The 15108-nt window shown below is 46.2% G+C and overlaps 1 protein-coding gene across 2 annotated transcripts; it reads right to left on the reverse strand.

Annotated features, from left to right (window-relative positions):
• Positions 1-463: 463 nt before the first annotated feature.
• Positions 464-13624, reverse strand: Tut1 (terminal uridylyl transferase 1, U6 snRNA-specific). Of its 2 annotated transcripts, XM_048457867.3 has the most exons (9): positions 13432-13624; positions 12122-12312; positions 9043-9358; positions 8569-8669; positions 4637-5112; positions 3276-3385; positions 3021-3131; positions 2779-2871; positions 464-1633 (listed from the first exon to the last, which is right to left on the reverse strand). In XM_048457867.3, the coding sequence occupies exons 1-9, from the start codon at positions 13511-13513 to the stop codon at positions 510-512; spliced, it is 2604 nt and encodes an 867-aa protein (XP_048313824.2). In that variant the 5' UTR covers positions 13514-13624; the 3' UTR covers positions 464-509. The 2 variants fall into 2 exon arrangements, with proteins under 2 accessions (XP_048313824.2, XP_085549723.2); XM_085693597.2 differs by lacking the exon at positions 2779-2871.
• Between the last annotated feature and the right edge of the window lie 1484 nt (positions 13625-15108).

A 15108-nucleotide genomic window follows, 5' to 3' on the forward strand; every position in this document is an offset into this window, starting at 1 on the left:
TCGGCTTTTTCTGTGAAGGGATTGTCTGTCCAGCCAGGGTCCATGGTCGAAAACATCCTGAAAGTAGGTCTGCTCTCTGCTCTCATTAAACAACCTTACTGCTGTCAGACCTTACCAGAGGGTCGGGTAAGGCAGGCCAATTTGATACAATAATTTACACATATCCAAATCTGAAAACCTTGTATCCAACTTAAGGACAATTTGAACTCACTCTAGTACTAAAGGATAGACTAGACAAACCCTAGACCCAAAATTTATGGTGCTTCCCATGACCTGGGGCACCAGAAATCAGTGTCTTTGCCTTGTGGTGATGGCACTCCCTGAATGTGGTATGAGGTGGGAAGAAGACCTCAGAAGTGAACATAAGGACTGTTTTAAGGTGGTCAGGCCAAGCAGGGCAGAAGCTACATTAAGGCAGAGAAAAAAAGGTGTCACCAGGTAGAAATCAAAGTTGTCCAATGTCTGTATTAAATAAACTAGCAGCTTTATTGTCTTTGAGGTCTGGCTCCTCACTTAAGGAGATTTTTAAGTGCTTGAGGGAGAAAAACCTGTAGAAAATGATGAAGACTGGGGAATAGACCTTGGGAATCTTGGACTGGCACCACACTGAGTGTCTGGTCAGCCTGGGAGACAGATGCCACAAAAGTGAGGAGAGGCTCCCCCTGGAGCCTTTGTTGCTCACTGTTCAGTCCTTTAAGTTCCTGGGTTACACGAGCCTCCATTGCCAGCCACTCTGTTCCAGTGGTGGGACCTCCACTGCCTTCTTCTTTGGTTTGTTGCTGTAATCGTCTCCGGGCACGCCGCCTTCCCTGCCACACTTGGTGCCACAAGGCACAGCGCCAGCTCACTGATGACAGGTGTGATGTTTCCTTCCCTGTCTCATCTTTAGACCCTTCTCCAGCCACTTCGGGTTCCATGGGCTTCTGCTCAGCCAGCTTGTCTAGACACTTTACAGGCATGGAGGGCAGCTCCCCTGGTGGTCCAGAGCTCAACAAGGTCCTGTCCTGAGGTGCCTCTCCCAACTCTGTTACCTTCTCTTCCACCCCATTTTCACTGTAGTCCCCTGCACATCCCTGAGGCTCCTCTTTCCCCTTCTCACAGCTCTTCTCTTGCCCATCTAGTCTCTGTCTTTTGTTTGTCCCTCCCAGGAGAGAGTCTTTGGTTCTGGCTCCATCTGACCGTGTTCTCTTGGTTCCCTGTTCTATATGACATCCAAGCGCTTCCTTTAACACACGCACCAGAGCCATAATGATCTGAGGAAAGGGGGCAGGGGGTAAGGGGATGAGCTTGGCAGACAGCAGGGCGCTAGGGGAGCTGGGTTGCAAAAGTGGGAGCAGTCCCCAGTCCCGGCCCCGGGAAGAACGTTGCTGGAACTGGAGACTTCGGCAGTAACTAGCTGCTGCTCCACAACAACTCTGCAGACGTCTAGCCACTCGACTGGTTACATTAGCTGCAACATTGTGACTCAGATCAAAGGGGTCCTGGAGATTCATGGGGCCGAGGCGCAGCCCCTCCCAAAGATCAGAAGGCAGGCCCCCTGCCACCAGCAAAGCCTGACCTTCCCGTAGGGACAGCAGGGAGCCAGAAAGATCCCAGGAAGAAACACAGGAGAAGAACTGGGCCAGCAGGGAACCTGGAAGAGGCAGGAAAAGGAGGTCACTCAGAAGCCATAACTGGGACATCCCTGCAGCTACTTCAGTAGGATGTTCTTCCCTTCTTAGGGCTTCTGAAGTCTCCTGAGAAACAACCCAGCTCCTCAGCCATGTCCTGCCCAGATGCTGCTGCTTGACCTGAAGAGCAGTATAACTGGGGAATACACCTCTTACTTACCTGCCCAGTTTTTTGTTTTGGGTTGTTGTTGTTTGTTTGTTTGTTTTGGTTTTTCAAGACAGGGTTTCTCTGTGTAACAGTCCTAGCTGTCCTGGAATTTGCTCTGTAGACCAGGCTGGCCTCAAACTCACAGAGATTACCACTCAGTTCAAGATAGGGGTTTTTCATCCTTAAAACAGCAGCCATGGGGCTACTGTGAAAACTATACCCTGCGTACCGGGCTGTGGTAGCGCACGCCTTTAATTCCAGCACTCGGGAGGCAGAGGCAGGCAGATCTCTGTAAGTTTGAGGCCAACCTGGTCTACAAGAGCTAGTTCTAGGACAGGCTCCAAAAGCTACAAAAAAAACCCTGTCTCAAAAAACAAAAAAAAAAAAAAAAAAGGAAAAGAAAGAAAGTCTGTCTCATAAAACCAAAAAAGGGCAGGGGTAGCGCATGCCTTTAATCCCAGCACTCGGGAAGAAGAGACAGGCGTGAGTTCCAGATCATCCTGGTTCACAGAGTGAGTTACTCCAAAGCTATAAAGAAACCTTGTCTCTTCTCCCCCCCCCCAAAAAAAAAAACAAAGAAAGATTATATCTTGCACATGAGTATGCCTTTAGCAAGTTCATTTCCATATCTCAAAACATCATATCTGGGTCCCTCAAAGGGACAATGCCAAGTGCAAATCAAGGAATACTAGTTTGCTAGGTTTTTCCAAAACCAAGTTTGCACAGGCTTTGAACCCCTAGGAAACACTCAAATAAGTCTTCAAACAGAAGGAGCCGGAGACAGGGTAGCAATCACAAAAGGCAGATCAAAAACAGCTAGGTGTAAACACTCAGAGCCAACTAGCTGCAGAAATCTGCAGGGGCTCTTCCTACACTGTGCCTTCCACCCTATATGTTAAATGTTTCCTATTCTAGAGCTTAGTATTGCTGTCAGTTCTCTCCTGGATCCCCCAGACTCACTGAGAGGCTCTACGTTGGTGCTTGGCTCCAGCTGTGAGGCATCCCTGGGGAAACTACAGTCCCAGCCATCAACTTCTACCTGCTCCCCTTCACCTGTGACAGTAAAGAAGAGAGGGTCAGGCTGGAAGTAGGAAGACTGGGGAGAAACGGGTAGGAAGACTGGGGAGAAACGGGTAGAAAAGGGGGTAATAGCTGAGATGAAGACAAGGGAGTTATATCGAGTAGAGGCTGTTCTGCAGTACCTGATCTCTGGGTAAGCTGGGCCACAGTAGGAAGCACTGGAGGGTCTCTGGTCTGAAGAAAGTAGATCACTAGCAACGTCAAGGCGTAGTTATTGAGAAGGGGACCGCCCCCTGGATAAGAACCATTAATTCCAGTTAGGAAGAAGTATTTATAACCCTAGTTCCTGTGCCCACCTCTTTTTTCTATTTATTTTTTTCTCTAAGTCTCGGCCTTTGCCTGACACCAACTCGGGCCAAGTCTGTCCTCATTCTCACCTGACAGGCCATTATGCTGAGCCCAGCAGCGTATGGTATACACAAGGGGACGGACTCGGCCATCCATCTCGGAGCAGAGATTCAGGAAACGGGAGTTATACAATGCCAGCCTGGGACAGTGGAGAAAGCTGTTACGGTGTAGGAAATCTTGAAACCTAATATCCCACCATGTTCATTACAGAGTCAGGACCAGCTAAAATAAGATCAAAAGAATTTTTCCCAAAGCTCTGTCAAAACACTGGTCCTATGAAGGGGTATACAAAAGAACATTAAATAGACCTAGGGATGTGTAAATGGTGGGACATCTGCCCAGCACTGGTGAAGCCCTGTGTTGGATCCTGAACCTGGGGGTGGGGGCAGTATGTATCAACGGAACATTAGGCAACACTACGTTCCATATGTTCATTCCGTACAGTCACCATTCATAAAACATGAGGTTTATATAGGACTGCTCACAGCTAGGTGTGGTGAGCATATCCTGTAATCCCAGCACTCGTGGTTGAATAGGGAATACGGAGACCCTGTTTCAAAAGATACAGGACCAGCGAGATGGCTCAGTGGGTAAGAGTCAGCCACCACTGACACCCTTAGTTCCGTCCCTAGCACACACGTGTTACAAGGAGAGAACTGACTCCCACAAGTTATTCTCTGACTAGAGATGAAATATGCACAAACACGTAATTTAAAATTTTTTTAAACAAAAATACTGTTCAGAGCCTCTTGAAGGAGAAGCAAAGAAGCAAGAATACTCAATGCAAAGTGATGGTACAGATCAGAAAGAAATATGCAGGTCACAAGAGAGAGTACTGGGACCATTATTATGTGGGGCTTCCTCCTCCCATGGGTTCAAGAAAAGGCATTTGGTTGTACAAAGAAACAAAGCATGGAGTAGTAGAGAAAGAGGGGGAGAAACTTGTTTACTTTAATGTAACAGTTCGCAAGTTTTTGTAACTACAGAACTCTTTCCTATGCCTTTAACCCCAACAAAGGAGGCAAAGGCAAGTGGGCCTCTGGAGCTCAAGGTTAGTCTGGTCTACTTAGTAAGACTAGTAAAAAACAATACCAGCAACAAATAGCAGTAATGCAGAATAGTCATCCCAGAATTCAGGAGTAAGGCAGGAGAATCAAAGGCTGGAGGCCAGTCTGGATGACAGAGCAAGACCCTTCTCACACAAAGTGTTCCAAAGAAAACAAACATTGAAATGGAAGCTAGACAGGAGGTGATGCAATTGGCAGAAAGGAGGACTGAACCAAAGAAAAAACTCAGTTCAGCAGGTATAAGCCCTTCCAAGTCAGGACTTTCTCCTGGTACATCCCAGAACTCAAGAGTCAGCCTTCCTCAACCCCAACCTGGAAAGTACCGGTTACTGAGAGAGACGTCTCCATGAAGACCTGAAGGCCGATGACAGAACTTCACCACAGGGCGTCGGGCACAGGGCACAGTTTGGACTCGGTACACTCCAGGGACACAGCCCCGGAGAATAGAGCCCACCAACTCTAGGACTGCTGCTGCCTCCTCCTTCTCGTCCTTTGAAGCTTCTGCTAATTCTAGGGCCTTCCCCAGTTTCCCCTCTCCCCTATCCTCCTGCAGTGGTGATACTGGAGGCAGGGACTGGGGAGAAGTGACAGTGTCAGAGCCCAAAGCAGAATCTGGTGTCTGTGGTGCCAGAGACAATGTGGTTTCAAAGTCCAAGGCCTCAGAATCTTGGAGAGAAGCTGGAGATGGTGAGTCTACAGGAGAAGCTGGGGTACAGGCCACTGCTTGAGGATCCAGAGAAAGAGCGAGGGCTGAGTCCACGGATGGAGCCTCTGGAGCCACTGGAGCCTGTGGGGCTGGCTGTGGATGGAAATGAAAGGGAGTGAGTCCCTTCTCCTCCATTGTCCCCTGCGTGCAGCCTTTACTCTGCAGCTTCACCTAACTCATTCTCAACAGCACACTGAAGCCAGGCAGTGGTAGCACACGCCTTTGATCCCAGCACTCAGGAGGCAGAGGCAGGTGGATCTCTGTGAGTTCGAGGCTACCCTGGTCTACAGAGTGAGTTCCAGGACATCCAGGACTGCTGTTACACATAGAAACCCTGTCTCAAACAAGGGCAGTAGTCTTTATTGTACATGTTTGGTGTATTACCTGCATATATGTCTGCACCACATGCATTCAACACCTGTAAAGGTCAAACAAGGGCAACAAATTCCTGGAACTGGAGTTGTGCAGTATAGAATGCCATGTTTATGCTGGAATTCTAATCCTGGTCCTCTGGAAGAGCAGCCGGTGCTCTTAATCCCTGAGGCTTCTTTCCCGCCCCATGACCTTTAACTTTTCACAGTCCTCCTGTCTCAGCCTCCCAAGTACTGGGATTAAGAGTCATCTTTCAATTAGCCTGACAACCAGAGATGTTCAAAGATTTCCAAAACATACAGCCTATTGCTGTTGCCCTCCCACCTCCAGAAGTAGAAAGTAAGTGCCTGCTGCAGAAGACACCAGCTCAGATGTGCAGCTCAGACCCTGGATGTCCCCTCCCTGCTGTCTAGCTTTCATGGTACCAGAAGACACCATGCAAGCTATCAAAAGAGGGAGGCAACCAGCAGTCCTACCCAGCTATGCCACCTATGAGCCACACCGACAACCAGCATGGCACGATAACCCTAAGGGTGCGGTAGTGGCACACATACCTTGACAATAACTAGCAGCTTTCTAACTGGACTTAAGACCTGCTCAACAAGAGGGTAACCATGCCCGGGAATGGAAACCTATAAACCATTTGGTGCCAGTAAAGTCATGGATATTGGAGGAGAACCTACAGCCCCTACAATCCCTAACAGTAATCTAAACACTTGTCCTTAAACCCACAGATAAGTGTAGTCTTTTCTCTTTGCAATAGACTATCCACAGCTAATCAAAATGCAAAGCTGTGAAGCCCAGTCCCAATGGCTACATATACAAAACACTCCTGCATCTAAGGCTCAGGGAACATTGTCAATGAAGAACTAGAAAGATTATAAGTGCCAGAAGATCAGGGAGCTTGTGTCAAAAGCTACACCCATAAGTCTCACCACCCAACATAACTGCCCAAATGTGAGCTAAACAGACACCAATGAACATACCAAGTGGACAGGGAAAAGGCCACATCCAGAGCTGTTTTTTGACCTCCACATGCTATCCCACCCCCCAAACACACAAAGTAAACTTTGTGTGTGTGTGTGGTTTTTTGAGACAGGGTTTCGCTATATAGTCCTGTCTGTCCTGAAACTCACTTTGTGGAGCAGGCTGGCCTCAAACTCAGAGATTTATGTGTACTATATTTACACTGTTTTCCTCTCCCTCTAAAATGTTCCTATTTTCCCCCTCAAATTCATAGTCTGTTTTCAATTATTGTTACATATGTATAAATGGATAATTATATAAATATAACCTGCTGAGTTCATTTGGGCAGCATATTGTTGACATTTCATGGGTATAGTGTTTCTGTAATATATGGAAAACACAATTGATGTAAGATTCCCCTCTGTATGCTGTGAATACCATTGGTTAATAAAGAAACTGGCTTAGCCTGATAGGGTAGAGTAGTGCTGGGTGGGGAAAACTAAACTGAATGCTGGGAAAAAAGAAGGCAGAGTCAGTGAGAAGCCATGTAGCCCCTCCGGAGGCAGATGCTGGAACTTTACCCAGTAAGTCATAGCCTTGTGGCAATACAGATTAATGGAGATGGGTTAGTTTAAGATGAAAGAGCTATCCAATAAGAAGCTAGAGTTAATAGGCCAAGTGATTTAATTAATACAGTTTCTGTGTGATTATTTCAGGGCTGAGCATCCAGCGACCAACAATCATCCTCCATACTACACACAATCATTGTGTCCTTGTGGTTCTTACAGTCTTCCCTCTCTTTTTCAGTGTTCCCTGAGCCTGAGGTGTAGAAGTTGTATTGTAGTTTCTCAGTTGGGGCTAAGACCCCTTGGTCAGTTGTTCTCTGCAGTGTGACCAGTTGTGGCTTTCTATAATGATCTCTGTGTTCAAAAAAATGCTTCTTTGTTGAGAAAGAGAGAAATTTGCCAGACCTGGACTGCAGCAGAGGATGTGTGGCCTGGGTTGAGCCTGCATTGGATATGGCCCCATACGCTTTTTTTAAAAAGTTAAAGCTGAGGGGCTAGAGAGATGGCTCAGAGGTTAAAAGTACTAGCTGCTCTTCCAGAGGTCCTGAGTTCAATTCCCAGCAACCACATGGTGGCTTACAATCATCTATAATGGGATTTGGCGCCCTGTTCTGGTGTGTAAGCATACATGCCAGAACAATGTATACATAATAAGTAAATAAATCTTTAAAAAGCCAGTTGTGGTGGCACACACTGGTAGGATTTGCTGAAGGAGGCAGAGGCTAGAGGATCACAAGTTTGAGACTGGCTTGGGCTACACATTTTTAAAAAAAAAAATCTTAAAAAAGTAAAACCAGGGGCTGAAGAGATGGCTCAGTGGTTAAGAGCACTGATTGTTCTTCCAGACGACCTGAGTTCAATTCCCAGCAACCACATGGTGGCTCACAACCATCTGTAATGAGATCTGGCGCCCTCTTCTGGCCTGCAGGCATACATGGAGGCAGAGTGTTGTATACATAATAAATTAATAAAGTCTTTTAAAAAATAAATAAATAAAAATAAAATAAAACCAAACACTTAAAAAAAAAGTTTATAGCCAATTGTAGTGGTGCATGCCTTTAATCCTAGCACTTGGGAAGCAGAGACAGGCGAATCTCTCTCTGTGAGCTCAAGGCCAGACTGGTCTACAAAGCAAATTCCAGGACAGCTTGGACTATTACACAAACACTATCTTGAAAAGCAACAACAACAACAACAAAATAGTAAGAATAATATTATTATTATAAAAATGTACAACTGGGTGGTGGTGGCTCATGCCTTTAATTCCAGCACTCGGGAGCCAGAGGCAGGTGGATCTCTGTGAGTCTGAGGCCAGCCTGGTCTACAGAGCAAGTTCCAGGACAGCTAGAGCTAAAGAGTGAGACCCTGTCTCAAAAACAAACAAACAAAAAAAAAAAACCACGATAAACAAAATCCAGTAACAGAATTCTGAAATGTTTACCTTCCTGTCACAACTATTATCTATCCCATGGCAACTCACTTTCATTCTATCCAATGCACATCCACATCCACATTTCCACAGTTAGTAACGCTTCCGTATTAGTACTATCATGCCTCTTTTATAATCATGAAACTAAAAAACAGGAGAGTTTAAGTAAAGCATTTGCCCAAAGTCACATGACTACAAGCTCCCCTGCTCACTCACCTGAGTTTCTTCCATATCACCCAGATCCAAGAAGAGGTCCAGATCACAGCCATGAACATCAAAGCTGTTTATAGAAGAGCCAAAAGGATGGACCACACAGCCTAGGTGCCAAAGAATAGAGGTCAAAAGAGTGTGGGGTCAGCAAGATGGCTCGGAAGGTAAAGGCACTTGCCACCAGGTCTGATAACCTGTGTTCAATCCCCAAGATTCATGTGGTAGAAAAGAGAACCAACACCTGCAAGTTACCCTTTGACCTCCAGAAGCATGTGTGTCACTTGTGCACACACATAAATAATAAAAAGGGGTAAAAAGACGGAGGTGCAGGAAGTTCAAGAGCAAATATCCTGGGGTACAAAGATGGAAGAGCAAGCAAATGAAACACCTAGAGCTGAGAGAGGATTGAGGGTTCAAACATAGGGGCAGGTAGACCAACAGAGGGGTGAGGAGAGCTCAGACTCAGAGCAGGCCACTCACCAGGGAAGAACTCTGTGAAGACCTCCTGCATCAGGGCTACAACAAGATTCCGAAGCTGCCGCTCTGCCTCAGACAACTCCCTCAGTTCCACAAGCTTTACCATCTGTGCCTCCACATCTGGGGCCTCGGCCAGTGCTTGGGCCATCTGGTGACTATTTGAGTCCACTCCTTTGGGAGACTTGGAGGCTGGGCTCTGGAACTCCTTCTGCTCCCTCGGCCGGACACGCAGTGCACGTTCCCCCAGCCTGTGCTGGGGCTGTGATAGGACAGCCTCACGCGCACTTATATCTCCCATCTCCACGATGGCAAACACCCCCTGCCAAATCACACAGAGAAAGGATCATAGTTTGGCAATCAGGAATGTTTTAACAGAAGAAAATCTTTGAAATGGAAACCAACCCATATACTGAGAATATTAACTTGCTGTTTTTGTAAAAAGAGAACGTATTTAGTTAGATGAGTCGTCTTTACTCTTGCACATTTTTATTCCTGGCTATCAATTAAAATTTCATGTATTATATTTCACAATGACTTGATTTCACAGGTTAAAATAAGACCCAACTAGTCATGCTTGGTGATACAGGAGGTAGAGGGAGGGCCTGGTGAGATGGCTCAGGTGACAAAGGCACTTGCCACCTAACCTAATGATCCAAATTTGAGCCCCCGGCTCCCATATGGTAGAAGAAAAGAACTGACTATTGAAAGTTGTTCTCTGACTTCCATATCTGTGTCATGCATGTCCCCCTGCTCCCCTACACACAGACACACCAAATAAATAAAATGTAATTAAGGGGTTGGAGTGATAGCTCAGAGGTTAAGAGCACTTATTACTTTTTCAGAGGATCTGAATTTGGCTCCCAGCACCTCCGCAGCAGGTCACAACCGTCAATTACTCCAGTTCTCAGGGATACAGTGCCTTCTTCTCACCTCTAAGGGCACCAGGCACCTACACACATGCAGGCAAAACTCATACACAGTTAGTCTTTTAAAAAATTAAAACGCAATAAAAAAAATTTTAAAGGGTTAGAAAGATGGCTCAGCAGTTAGGAGTTTGGTTCCCAGCACCCACTAGCTCTCAGTCACCTATGGCTCCAGTTCCAGGGGATCTAATGCCCTCTCCTAGAATCAAAGGCATCTGTGTACAAATACACACACAGACAAGCACATATATACCTAATTTAAACAAAAAAATCTTAGCCAGACACAGTGGCACACACCTTTAATCCCCAGCACTCAGGAGGCAGAGACATAACTCTGTCAGTTCAAGACCAGCTTCATCTACAAAGTGAGTTCCAGGACAGCCAGAGATACAGAAAAACCCTGTCTCAAAAAAACATGAAAAAAAAAAAGTATAGTTCTTTTCTAACTGACTCTTTAAACAAGAATCCATGGCAGGGGGGTCCATAGGTGGAATTCTGGAGAAATGGCTCCGCAGGTAAGAAAGAGCATTTGCTGCTCTTGCAGAAGACTGGGATTCAGTTCTCAACATCCACATTAGACAGCTCTAAACCAACCACCTGTGTCTCCAGCTCCATACAATCCAATGCCCTCTTCTGGCCTCAGCGGGCACCTGTACTCACACACACATAACCACACAGACACCCATACAAAAACCTCTTTTAAAAAAAAAAATCCATGTTGGGGTAAAGTGCTTGCCACCAAACCTGATCACCTGAGTCCAATCCCCTGAACAAATAGGACAGACTCCTAAAAGTTGTCCTCTGACTCCCACATTTGCTCCATGGACCAACCATGCATGTGCGCACATAGTAAAAGTTTAAAAAGAATCCATGTTGGACTCAGAACGCAGCTCATTGGTAGAGGAGTTCTCTAGTGTGCATGAACTCTTAGATTCAAGCCTCAGCACCAAACTTTTCTAAAAACCTTGCTACTGCTAATATAAACACATAAACTAATAAGCCTTGTCTTCAAGGAATTTAGCATTAGCTAAATTTAGGATTAGCAACAATATGATAGCTAGGCTGCTATGATTTGGGTGAGCTGGACAGAGCTGAGTATTAATAATTGAGATGAATTTTTTTAAAGGCAAAACATTAGCAGGAGTGAGGCAAGCATGACTGTTTGTGGGTAAAAGTGCACGTTCTTTTACGTCATCTGTTCCCATAAAGAGGCACTCTGGCCAGGCAGTGGTGGTGCACACCTTTAATCCCAGCACTACAGAGGTAGAGGCAGGCAGATCTCTGCAAGTTCAAGGCCAGCCTGGTCTACAGACTGAGTTCCAGGATGGGCTCCATAGCTACTGGGCAACCCTATCTCAAATACCGCCCCTAAAAGAAGAGACACTCTGTATAGTAATAAATATCATAGTGCCAACATAAAGATATATTGATATGAAGAGAAATGTACTGGTACCAGCAAATATAGTCATAATGACTACATATAGTCAACTAGGTTCCAACAGGATAATAAGATCAGTGGGGAAAGAATGGGCTTATAAATAAATGATATGGGACAACTGGATAGTCATAAGCAAAAAAAAATGTTGGACCCTTACTTTGTATCATATACAAAAAATTACAGATGTCTCATCAGTACACAGGCATGACACAGATAGGAAGAGATTAATAAGGGATATGGGGATGGTTTGAAGACAAACAGAGGTCACTCTCCTAACATTCAAAAGCCTCCATGTTCAATCCCTAGAACTGAAAGAAAAGGGGGGGGGGAGTGGCAGGTAAAAGGGAATAGGGCAAGAAGCTTCGCCACGCCTTTAATTCCAGCAACAGGTAGGCAGAGACAGGTGGATCTCTGGTTCCTAGCCAGCGAGAGTTACATGGTAAAACCCAGAATTACATGATGAGATCCTGTTTCAGAAAAAAAAAAGCAAGCAAAAATAATACAATGTTTGATAAACAAATCCTCCATAATTAACTCTAGTAAATGGATTAAATCCAAAGAGTAAAGGAGGTGGCAGAAGTTCCTAAAACTAAGCTATTCTAAGTTCTGAAATGTCTACCAAGGACAAGCTACATTAGGAAGCTGCCAACAGGATGCTGGTTCCTCTCTTTTCATGAGGCAAACCCATCTGACACACTAATCCCAGAACGACTCACTTTACCTTGTCCTTGTCCATGACAACATTGGCCACAGGACCAAATGTCTGGAAATACTCAGAAAGCTGAGCAGAACCCACATCCCTGGGAAAGCCACTGACAAACACACTTCGAAGTCCCTGGGCCTTTCTGGTAGCTCGTAGCTGTACGAGATCCCGGTGCTTCCGGCCTTTTAAGTGAGCATCTAGGCTGGGTCCTGTAGAGGCAAGGGTGAGACATTAAGTATCCCTTAGTGTACCTATACCCTCGCTCTGCTCTCTACATATGGAAATCCTGTTCCTTCAAAGACAAAGGGCGACATTTGGACCGAGCTGTAGCTCCTTCCACATTTGATATTCTTTCCCTTTTTCTACACAGTGCATTCTCTGATTTCAAGAGAAAGGGCTACAGTGCAGGTCGTTCTTACACCAACGATATGCATTAAGTAGAGCAACAATGCACTGTAGAGGAATTAACAAGTAACTTGTCCGGGGCCCTAATTCTCAGAGATAAATACTGGGTGTTCCAATGTGTCAGTTTCTCATATATGATGGAAATGGTAGTGCCTACCCCACAGGTGTCATTCCTGTACAGCTCTGGCCATCTGGCATGAGGTAAGCATGGGAAATTAGCTATTCATATTAGCAGTCAGCTGCCTGATGCCATGGCAGTACATGGAGGAGGCAGGCTCCTACATTGCTGACTTGGCCAGAGGGCTTGGGGTGGGGGAGGGTGTTGTCATTCACAAGGAAAACACCAGAGGACCCTGTTTAGGGGAGACCACACATCAACGTGGGGCATCAACGTGGGAGCTGATATGTCACTGAGCTCCTTTCAGTGTCAATGAATGACTCAGTCCACCTTTGGAAACTCTTTTCCTCACTGACACTTTGGGCGCTCATTCAGGCCATGCTGTTTCACTCCTCGCCTCTGGAGAGATCCTCCACTGGGGAGTCTCCTGTTCAACTGCCCTGCCTGAAATGCCGCAGCTCTGCAAACATAGCCACGGGGTACTGAAAATGTCTCAGACCAGTCAATGAGTTCCTGAATCCCTTTTCCGACTCCAAAGACCACCAAAGCACCAGACACAGAGCAGAGATCACCAGTAGATGATGTTTCAAAAGGAATAATGAAACTTTCACTATGGAGATTTTGCACAGAGTGGGAAGAACGTGTGACTTTCCCCGCTCTCCAATGCCCTGGGACGTGCTGAATGAAAACAGAGGTGGATGACCCTAGTGCTAGCAAAAACTATAACCTAGATAACCCTAACTTTCATTAACACCTGAAAACGAAAACCTGCAGCCTCCCCCTTCCCTCACTAGCCACCGCTTACGGTTGGCTGTAGTAATATCGCAGAGGCAGCAGCGAAAGCGGCCACGAGGCAGGGATACAACATCCGAATCCACCGCCGCCATAGCGACTCTCCGGTATGGACCGCCTACACCTCTTCAGCTACCAGCCGCCACCAAATCTCACAGCTAAAGATCGCAATGTGCGGGGAAGCCACTTCCGCCAGTGCTGCAGGAAGTGACGTTTGTGTACGGTGCGAGCATATTCCTCCAGAAACGTTGTTCCTAGGGTTGAGGGTTCCTGTTCTAAGTCAAATTTAGGAAAAGCCGCCCATCGACGACGCTTATTGGCCTACGATTAACTAGTTGGCGAGCTCCACTCCATTCCTGCGTTGATTGGCCCAAAGAATCGTGAATATTCATTAAGCAGCCACAAAGGCGGGCTTGCTTCTTGACAGCACAGCTCCTTTTTTGCCAAGTGGTGGCAGGCGATTTGAGCCTTCATTTCACTACACAATTGCACTCTCAAACTTTTATTTCGCCCCGCGAATAGAAGCAAAGGGTGAGTGTTTCTAATCCTTTGCCTTGCGGAGTTCAGGGACTCCCACATTCTCAGGTCAGTTCCTTTCTTTACAGCCGGATCCTTCTGCAAAACGGTTTTCTGCGCTGTCCGTCCTGTTCCCCTACTCCCATTCACCTGGACTCAATTTCAACTCTAATTGCTACTGTCCCAGTCAAAGTTTTTTACACAGTTGTAGCCTGTATGGAGTATATTAACGAGGCACATTTCAAGGCAGTACAATGAAGAACAGACTACAGGGGCAAGAGATAAACACTTATTCAAGGAGGTAGGATGGGAAGTGCCGCGGATCCCCAGTCAGGCACAGAAATCAGTCTTGTACGTTCAAGAACAGGAGAGAGGGGCTGGAGAGATGGCTCAGTGGTTAAGAGCACTGACTGCTCTTCCAGAGGTCCTGAGTTCAATTCCGAGCAACCACATGGTGGCTCACAACCATCTGTAATGAGATATGGCGCCCTTCTGGCGTGCAGTCATACACGGAGACAGAATGTTGTATACATAATAAATAAATAAATCTTAAAACAAAAACAGGAGAGAATATGAGCTGAGCACAGGGACACAGGGACCTTAATGAAATGGAGGGGCCCAGCAGCTTGTCTTGTGATTATCAGAACAGTAGACTTGGGCAGAAAACCACTCTGTGACCTTACCTGAGTCATAATGAGGCCCTTCTATCTCTGAAGTGCTTAAGGAGAATTGGTTGAACTTATCAACTGTTCTAAGGACCCTGCTCAGGTATCTGATCCTCAACACCAAATCAAAAGAGCAGACCAAACCAAAAACAGAGCAGTACTACTGCACACTCTACAGAAGGGGCAGATGCCAACACTGGGTGTACAAATCCTGAAGCGGCAATCTGTATATATACACACCACTGTTTGAACTGTAAAGTCCTACAGTAACACACCCACAACGACTAAGGCGGGATGCATCTTTTGCTTCTCTGAGTAGCCCTGGCTATCCTGGAACTCCCTCGGTAGACCAGGTTGGCCTTGAATTTAAAGAAATCTGCCTGCCTCTGCCTCCCAAGTGCTGGGATTAAAGGTGTGTGTCAACGCTGCCCAGCTGGTGAGATGCCTCTGACCCTGGCTGCTAGCTTTCCTCGAATGCCTAAAGGGAAGTGAAGGAAGGGCTGAGGATG

Source organism: Myodes glareolus, chromosome 7 (assembly GCF_982192425.1).
Source record: "Myodes glareolus chromosome 7, mMyoGla1.1, whole genome shotgun sequence".
Classification (NCBI taxonomy): domain Eukaryota; kingdom Metazoa; phylum Chordata; class Mammalia; order Rodentia; family Cricetidae; genus Myodes; species Myodes glareolus.